Here is a 10,058-nt window from a genome sequence, read left to right as displayed (position 1 = left end):
AACTAATGTTGTAACAGTTATGTTTCAACCCATGTAGAATAAGAACACCAAACACACTAAAGATGTCTAACATTGTATAGATACAATCTTTTCATTTCATGCTGTTTCATTCCAGAAAACTGACTGCATTTAATCATTTGATATTTTCCCTTGAAATTTTTTTTAACAAAAAAAAAAAAAAAAAAAAAAAATCATGCTTCCCAAACAATTGCTTTAGGTAAGGAGTATCCTGAATGTGTTTCTCACTATTATATTAATTTATTTAAAAAATATACAAGTTTAAGAAACTTAACATTTATTATAAGTACTACAATTCATCTCTTATTAAAATATACATTATAAATTGAAAGCCCTGAATACATATATTTTTCAAGATTTCATAACAGTAACACTTCACTGGATTGGCACACATAAAATGATCCGAAAAATGGGAAATATTCTTTTCAATTTTTCACTTGTAAAGATGATCACATAGCAACATTAACTACATTTTTCTTCTTCCAGTTCATCACTTAAGTTTGCTTTTCATTAGATATATAAACATCACACATCAAAGGAAAAAAAAATATAACTTACATGTACTTTTACTGAAATGCTAAAAATTTTAGTTTATACAGAAATGTCTCTTAACATGTATGGCTTGCAGTAGGTGAGTGGCATCGTAAAGTAACATAAGGTACTCCCAGTTCAAAGCTGAAACAAAATCATTTTATTAGTCAACACAAACATTCAGATTTCATTTGTACAGTTATTCAAAAATAAATGTTTGCTTTTAAACTGACACTGCTTCTGTGATCCCATGTTTCAGTGTTACATCTTTGGTGAAGCATTCCATACGAGGTTGTAAAATGTCCAGTGATGGGGGGGGGGGGGGGAGCAGAATCAACAGTTGCATGTTTTTAAGATGCTCATAAACATTCACAATATACAGTTTAACAATACTTAAGGATTCAAGTGGAAACAGAAATAAAGTGGCACTTGCTTCTCCCCTTTAAAGAATATGTTAAAATGTTATGCATAAAACGCTGTGGAATACTAACCCTTAATTAGTGATGTAAAAAACCATGTTTATACTCCTGCAAAAAAAGACCTAGTTTCTTTTTCCCCACTTCTTCCAACATGCAATATGAGTGGTGTTTCAGTTATATCAGAGAGATTCAACATTTCTTCTTTGAGGACAGCTTTAAAACAGGTATACTGAACTGTACCTAATGATAGCAAAGAATCTTGCTACCACTGATTATTAAATAACTTAAGGAATTCACAACGTACACTAGAATTTCTAGAATATAAATTAAATTAAATTTTAATATATATTTCCAATATTTCAGCAACATCACTTTGCCATCTTCATGGGAACTTAAGATAAAGACACATGCACGCAGGCAAATGAGGAATGAAGTGAAGAAGCTATTGTTTTTCCTAAAGTCTGATGGTGCCCCTAGTGGGCTATATTAGGTATTCTTGGCCATTGGGCTGAAGTTCTCCTGATGCATGTTTCACAAATTTGGGGCAGTCTCATGCATCCAAATTTGTTGAGGTTTGGCATGTTTCTTAGGGCTGAAGTTGATTCCATGAATAGTCTTTCAAATTTGAACTTGCTGCAGTGTATTACTGTGGCTTTATTCCACCTTATTCTGTGGCATGTATCCAGAGCATGGTCTGCAAGCACAGAGTGGCTATACTGGTGAAACGATATGTAGTCCTTGAGTTCTGAAATTCTGTTATTCGCTGTCCTGCCTGTTTGGCCAGTTTACAGCTGCAAGGGACCTGGTATACACCAGGTAGGTCTAGGGAAAGTGGTTGGTCTTTAGTGGAGCAGATAAGGGATGACAATTTTCTATGTGGTCTGTAACAAGAGGTCAAGTCATGTTTCTTCAGGATTTTGGTAATTTTTTCCGAGGTGCTCAGGATGTAGGGAATGGTGATGGATTTAGAATAATATTTGTTGTGAAGGGGAGTATGGTTTACTGGTTTTAGTATTTTTTGGATTTTTTTTTGGGGGGGGGGGGGATAGCCATTGGCTGAGAAAGTGTTAAGGATGTGATTTAGTTCACTGGTTAGGGCTTTGTCATTTGAACAGATTAGTTTAGCCCTGTTGTATAGTGTCTTAATAACTCCATATTGTTTGAGGAGGCAGGGGTGGGATTGTTGGTTAATGTATCTGCCTGTATGGGTGGGTTTTCTATAAACTGAGATAACCAAGGTTCCATCAGATTGGCGGGTGACTAGTGTGTCTAGGAAAGGGAGGCTATTGTTTTCCTTTTTTGTCAGGGCGAACTTGATTCTGGGGTGTTGGTTGTTTAAGTGTGTTAAGAAGGAGAGGAGTGTATCTGAGCCATGTGGCCAAATAGTGAACACATCATCAACGTAGCGAAGCCATATGGTAGGTTTTTGTGGGGCAGAGTTTAGGGCTTTCTCTTCAAAAGTCTTCATAAAGAAGTTGGCGAAGGGTGGGGAAAGTGGTGAACCCATGGCTGTCCCCTCTACCTGTTTGTAGAATTTTTGCTGCCAAGTGAAATAGCCCGAGTTCATTGTGAACTGAAATAGGGCTGAGATATCGGGTGGAAATTTAGCTTGGATTAGCTCTAAGGTTTCCTTGAGGACATTTGTGAATAAGGAGGAAACGTCAAAACTGACCATTATGTCAGTATGTTGGAGTGTAAGGTTTTCTACACTGGCTTTGAAGTGGGCTGAGTTTTTTATGTGTGATGGTGTGTTGCCAGTATAGTGTGTGAGCGCTTTGGCTAAATGGTTAGCTAATTTGTACGTGGGGGAATCAATGCCATCCACTATGGGACGTAATGGCACATTTTGTTTATGTATTTTTGGGAGCACGTATATACGGGGGGGGTCTAGAGTTAAACGGTTTTAGTTTGTTAGTAACTTCCACAGGTCAAGAAGTGACCTTCTTAAGGAGCCTATGGAGTTTTCTAATTTGCGAGGTGGGATTGTATTCAATAGGGAGGTAAGTAGCCCGATCTAATTGTAAAGTATTAATGTTAGCCGCCATAACTATTCCGATATGTCTAGCTACAAAGCTATCTACAAGGACAAGAAATGTGTGACCACCCAATCTATTCTAGATATGTTTGTGAGATGCCGTTCACAACAAAGTCAAGATGACAACTCAGACGACCCCGACTATCTTCAGCCTTCAACATCGAAAGGGGGTAAAACTTCCTGCAGAACAGCATTCCTTAGAACAGCCAACTTAGCCATCACAAGACTTTTTTTATTTGAAAATGAATATTTCAGTTGGTTTTCATATTCTTTTATATTATGTATTTTTCATACTTTCATATTTATAATATGTATATTATTCAAATATAATTGAATTTTTTTTTAATCATCCCAAAAATGGAAAATATCTGATTAATGGCAAAAAAATTAATGTAAGACAGCAGTATGAGTAGCCATTGAACATTTTATTGTATGTATGTAATTTCCAAATTCGAGTTACGTAAAGTTTTACGGAACGCATTACTTACGTAACTCAGGGTGTAACTGTATTTTGTATCCTGTCATTCCCTATGAAATTTCAGAATCATACACTTTGAACAATGAGCTGCAACGTTATAATTACACTATGTAACATTGTATCAAAGGCAATTTTGAATTTGTTTATACCATTACTTGATCGTTAGTGTGTGCACTGTGATTAGCTGTTCTGAAGATGCTTGTTTGATATCCAACAAAATATTACCAGTTAAATAAATATTTAATTTATGCTGTGGTGTTTTGCTTCATTAAACTAAAGCTAAGATGAATAACTGCCAATAAGTTTGGCAAACTGTAACTTGGAGTGCAGTGCATAAAATTTATGTTCATGATTTAAACCAATAGCAATTATGATTTTTTTTTTTCTTTTTTAATACACAAAAATCACTTACCCATCTGAAGGCCAGAATTTAATTGCTGGTAACTGATCAGGAACCTCTGTACAAGCATCAAAGTAAGCAAATAAAACACAAGCAGTGTAAGCAGATATTGCACTCAGAATGTGCCATGCTCCATGAAGGTAAGGAAAATTTACAGCAGACCATATTTCACAAAACAATTTATCATTTATCCAACATGTCAGTGCAATAAACCAAAGCACAACACAGCGTAGCCCTAATCGCACTGCTCTTCCATTTTTACATCTGTAGAGTCAATAAACAGATCAAACTGTATACAGAAAATTTACTCAAAATCAACTATAATTAAGTGAAATATTGAAAGATATGCTAAATCAAACATAAAAGATAAACATTATATACAAAAATAAATCATTTTGCAACTTGAATGATCTGTACTAATTTAGATTTACATGTATGGAACAACTCAGCAGAGAAATACCTCTGCTGAGTTGCAATTCTCACATCCAGTTTTATTCCCTTTTAATAGAGGTGAACTATGAGAGCTCTACTCCAATCATATGGAATTCAATCCTCTGACCAGGGCTTCTGAATTTTTCAGTGTAGCAATTGTAAAACTTATATACCTCCATATAAGAGTTCGAGGCTATACTGTGATTGGTCGGTGAATTTAGTTCTCTTGTAAGAGTGGTGATTTTTATGTTTTATTGTGTTTTTCCCTTAGAAAATTAGTATATTAGTGTAGATTTTTGTGTATTTAGTGTTTCATTAAGATGCTTTTATGAAGATATTCCAGTATTAAATATAGTTTAAAATGGTGCCAAAACACCCAGAAATGTAATGCTAAGAAAAACAGTGAAATCCAGAATAAGAAGGAAGATATTGAAAATGAATTAACCTCCAAAATAGTGAAGTTAAAGCAGATTATTAAACAGATGATACTGGAATTACAGAAAGTCGAATAGCATTTAAATTAATATAGGGAGGATATGAAAATTAAGCTGCAAAATAAACAACAAAACACTGAATCAGGTAAGAGTTAGTAACATTTATTGTAAAATGAAGACTTGGTATGTGACTATCAATAAAACATGACATTGATGAGCATTTTTCCCAGAACAAAACTGCATGTGCTATATTTTTAAAAATTAAAAATATAGCACATGCAATTGAAAAACAGAAAAGTATAAGAGATCATAATTTTAGCAGGTACTAACAAGTTCAGTATGAGGGAGGATATAAAGGGTTGCTGGAAGAAGAGTGAGAAAATAATAATTGTAAGTATATTACCACAATATGATAAAAATGAATTAAGAAGAAGGGCTATGCTGGCAAACAATTTGATGTGTAGAAGGAATGGGTGCAAGTTTTTGAATGTGTGGAGTGAGTTTGAGGGAAAATGGATTTGTATAAGAGGGATGACCTATACTTGAATGCATTTGGCATCAGAAGTCTCAAAAACTAATAATTAGTATGAGAGCTAACACAGAGTCAGGGAAACTTAAATTATAATAGGAGGAATGGTGAGAATCTGTGTGTAAGAGTGACAATGTTATGTAACTGTGTTAATGAGAGGAATGGGCATTATCATGGTAATGATTATTATTATTATTACCACCCCAAGACCTCACAGAGTCAAAGACTCATCTGGGAGGTCCTTAATTATGAGGAGAAAACAATTTTAATTTTGTGTTCATCCAGTATTAACCCATTAAACATGCACAAGGATGTTTGCATATATACTGGTGTCTAAAAGCAAGGGCAAACTACATTTTTACCTGTATATGAAAAAATGTTCATGACTATAGCCAAATGTGGACATAGATTTATTGCAACATACTAATAAATTATATTACACAAAAAATGTATTATAAATTTCATATAAATTAAATTGCAATGCATTTTGGCAAAAGTTAAAAATTTCCTAAGGAATTAAAGAATTAATGTACAATGCTTACAGAAAACTATGCAAAGAGATATATTTCAATATGGAATATATCTACCCCGAACTGCAGTGTCTCACAACGGCGTATCATGCTTAGCACTAAGTGATTCAGGAGTTCTTGAGACAACTGAACAAGAGAAGGCCTTGTTTGTTTTCCGGAAGGGAATTTCGAGCAGCAATATCTCCCTATTGTGTCCCAAACGTGTTCTATGGGGTTGAGATCTGGGGAGTGTCCTCACAACTCAATTCGATTAATATCCTCAGTTTCTAGAAACATCACTGCTCATGTACAATGTGGTGTGACATTATCATCCTTTAAAATGAATTCTTCATCTACCTACAGCATCACAGAACAATCAAACATGATGTAAAACTTCATTACAATATTGGTCAGCAGTCAGTCCCTTTTCCAGCTCTTGTAGATCGGTGCATCCATTAAGTATAATGCCTCCCACACCATCATCCCAGCACTGTCGTATCTATCCCTTTCAAAAGCATTTTCGCAATGGTATAGCAGTACCACTTTCATGCCAGATCAAGTGTCGCCTAGAATCAGAGGAAAGACTAAAATGAATCTCACCTGTAAAGAGTAGATTAGCCCATTGCTATCTTGTCCAATTTTTATGAATACAACACCACTGAAAATGTGCTCTATGTGGATAAAGGGATGCAAACTACAGGCCTACTTGTCGCAGACATCTTGCCACAATGTGGAGCCTACTTGCAAGCTGACCTGCTGTGGTGCATCCATTACATTTTGCTGTTATAACCAAAAATCTGTTCTTCATGCTACATGGAAGTGCAAGGCAACCTCTTATGGACATTACAAGACATTCAAGTCTTAGATGTCTTGTAATGCAGCTCTTTCACAAAAAGAGTTTCCTTCAAATACAATTTACTTAGCACAGTTTTGCCTTTTATCCTGTTGAGTGTTACCACATGCACCCAAATTCCAAAATTTGAATGTGTTCTCACTTTCTACTAGAAATTGTCATTCTGAACAACTGCTTTAAGAACAAAGGTTGGGAGACAGCAGTGGAACCACATTATAGGACCTCCGCAGGTATGCGTAAGCCAGACTTAGTCATTAAAAGAGATGGTGATGCTTGGGTAGTTGATGCCCAGGTGGTGGGAACAGGGCACCCACTAGCCTACAGTCATAATAATAACGTAAACTATTATAAGAATAACCAAGATCTAGTTAGTAAGATACGGGAGGAGCATGGGGCAACTCAAGAGGTTTACCTGCTCCACCATCTCTTTACATGGCATATGGAGCGCAGATAGTTATAAAGACTTAAAACAGCTTGGGCTTATGCAAAAGGATATAAAAGTTCTTCCCTTGTGGGCCCTACAGGGCACACTAGTGGCATGGCGTTGCCACTAGAGAATGACTACAATGATAACTAGAACAGGAATAGGGTAAAACACTTGTAAAGACTTGGGCCTATATCAAGTCTGGACATGATGTAAGGGTAGTACTGCCCATAACCAGTACAAAGATTAAAAAATAAATTAAAAAAAAAAAAGAATAATAACCAGTGGTGTACCACAAGGATCAGTCCTTGGTCCACTGTTATTCAATCTGTACATTAATGACATTGGGAAGGATTTGACAGGAAAAATACAGCTATTTGCTGATGGAAAGATAGGTAGAGTAATCAGGAATGCAACTGATGTGCAGTATGATTTGAGAGAAGAGCGTGATCTGAGAGGCCTCTCAGATCATGCTCTTAACACCCTACATCGAATTGATTGGAAAAGTACTTGTTTTTTGCATCATACAAAAACTTGGTATGAATGGAAATTTAAAGAAGTCTGTGAAATTTTGATTAACCACCCTAATCTTCATAATAATTGGGGCTTAAAAATCCAAAGAATTTGGATGGCACACATTCAGTCCATTTAGTTTCCAGCAAAACCTGACTTTAGGACTCTAAGCAATTTTTCATCTTTTATTGGCCACTATCCATATCTATATAAGTAAATAGTTTTGTTTATTTATCTATTATTTTTGTATGAACACATTACTCTCCACTTAATTTAACTTTGTAACCTAACAGATAATAATAATAATAACAGGACTCTAGCTTTGATGTAGTGAGGTTTTTTTTTTTTTTTAACACCAGAGGTCAGGCAAATAGTTTTAACGGTTGATCAGTAACTTTAGCATGCCATGTAGATTATAGTGCCACTTGTTTCTTTGTATATATATATGTATACTCCAGAAGATGACCTTAATGTGAAGTTCGAAACATCGAATTCGAACACAATAGTTGTATCCATAAGTTTCATAATGTATGATCTGGAAGACATGCATTAACAAATTAGTACAATGAATGTAGGTCCAAGTGATTATTACAGAGGACTTGAACTATGGAGATATAAATTGGAAAGAAGAGAGATTGCATAGCAGGAAGGAAATGGATTTTATACACCTACTGAGAGATGATTACTTGAGGCATCGTGATGGAGGGGACTCAAGATGCAAGAGTACTGGACCTGGTCACAGGATCAGAAGAGCTATCCATAACTAAGGTGGCCATATTGCCTCCGATTGGGGAAAGTGATGCAGTCTTCCCTTGGGAGATAATAAAAATTGAGAAATATTCTGTCAAGAAGAGTTATATGTGGAATTAGAAGGCAGTTGATTATGATAAGCTTAGGAGGAAGCTCAAAGCTGTGCCATGACATTAAACCCTGCAATGGAAGAATGTTAGTAGTGCATGCTATATTAAATTGTATATCTAAGGTAAGGAGAATTAATCAGGTAGGAGTTAGATGGATGAGTAATGCGTTTAAGAATTTGGGTGGGTTTAAGCCATAGATGACCAATTTTGATTGATGATGATGAACAGCCTATTTTTTCTACCCACTGCAGGGTGAAGGCCTCTCTCATTACGGAAGGTTTTGAGTCTACTACTCCCATGGTGACCCAATCCATATTGGGAGAGTGTATCTATACTTGAGTGAATGAATGTATGAAGGTTGAAGACAATCACAAACATCCATGTCTATGCGGGATTCGAACCCGCAGCCTCTTGGCTGGAGAGCGGATACGCTAACCACTCGGCCAACCAGGTCGGCAATTTTGATTACCAGAGCTCAATATTAAGTAATTTTTTGCAGTCCTTTGCCGCTGATGTTATCTGTAGGTACTGCGATGCCAATAATCCAATCTTTTCAATGTTCAATAATCGTGATGTCGGGTCTATTGTGTTCCAAACTGATCAGCTATCGTGTTCCAAACAAATAGAACACAATAGACCTTCCATTGTAAAGTCCCAGAGAATTTTTCATCATTTCATTTTCCAATTCTGTCACTATTTTATGCTGCCACCAGTTATCAGAAATAGGAAAACCATATTTTTTTTCCTACATCATCAACCATCATTGCCCATGGGTCCAATGCCAGATGATGGCATTGGACCCATGGGCAATGACGGTTGATGATCCTGCAAATCCAAATCCTGCAAACTCTTTCACATCATCTACCCACTATCATCCTGGCCATCCTCTTCTCTTTATACCATCCATTATACCATGCATCAAGTTTTTGATCTTTCTACTGTATCCATTCTGTAGCCATTTATCCATTGTATCCATTTGAGCTTCCCTTGAATTATTTTCTGCATTAGATTTTCTTTGCAGTACAGTTCGTCATTTGTTACCTTTTGTACCCATCCAATTCGAAGAATCTTTCTTTGAACAACAATCTTTCGAAAGCCAATATTTGTCTTACAGAATCTCTGACTATTACCCACGACTCACAACCATAGAGCATATGCACATGTTTCCAGCAGGCTCAACTTAATAGAAAGGTTCACTGATTTACTTTTCCATATTTTGTCCATTGCCTGTAGGTTTACTTTAGCTTTTGTTATCGGGATCTTATTTCTATCTTACAGTCTAAATCATGGGATCATGTTGCTCCCTAGGTATGTGAAGTTCCTAACCTCTTCTAGCTCTTGTCCATTGACCTTTATTCAAATATCATTGTTTTATCGATGTTCATTATCAGTCCATATCTCTTTCCTTCTTCACTTAATTTCAGCACTGTTCTTTCTGGTTTTTCTCTTTATCTTCTTCAATAATAACTATGTCATCTGCATATCGCAAGCTGTTTATCTTAGTAGCTTGAACTGAAATTCCTCTTATATTATCTTTTAGGATATCTGCTATTCTTTCTAAAAGAAAGATAAAAATGCTTGGGGATATTGGATCTCCTTGTTTCATGCCTCCTGTTGTTTGGA

General features: G+C 35.9%; 1 protein-coding gene across 1 annotated transcript in view; it reads right to left on the bottom strand.

Moving 5' to 3' along the window:
* Positions 1–274: 274 nt before the first annotated feature.
* The window catches only part of bwa (alkaline ceramidase), a 78,749-nt gene continuing 68,965 nt past the window's right edge, over positions 275–10,058 (bottom strand). The window contains exons 4-5 of the mRNA XM_090402839.1: positions 3,894–4,145; positions 275–693 (exon numbers count right to left, since the gene is read on the bottom strand). Of these exons, the coding sequence (XP_090258965.1) occupies positions 627–693; positions 3,894–4,145 (319 nt within the window). The 3' untranslated portion in view covers positions 275–626. The remainder of the gene's footprint in view (positions 694–3,893; positions 4,146–10,058) is intronic.

This window comes from Typopeltis vanoorti, chromosome 13 (assembly GCF_054136105.1).
Source record: "Typopeltis vanoorti isolate ZY-2024b chromosome 13, IOZ_Tvanoo_1.0, whole genome shotgun sequence".
NCBI lineage: Eukaryota > Metazoa > Arthropoda > Arachnida > Uropygi > Thelyphonidae > Typopeltis > Typopeltis vanoorti.
Note: the sequence above shows the minus strand (reverse complement) of the source record. Positions and strands in the feature narration are given on the sequence as shown.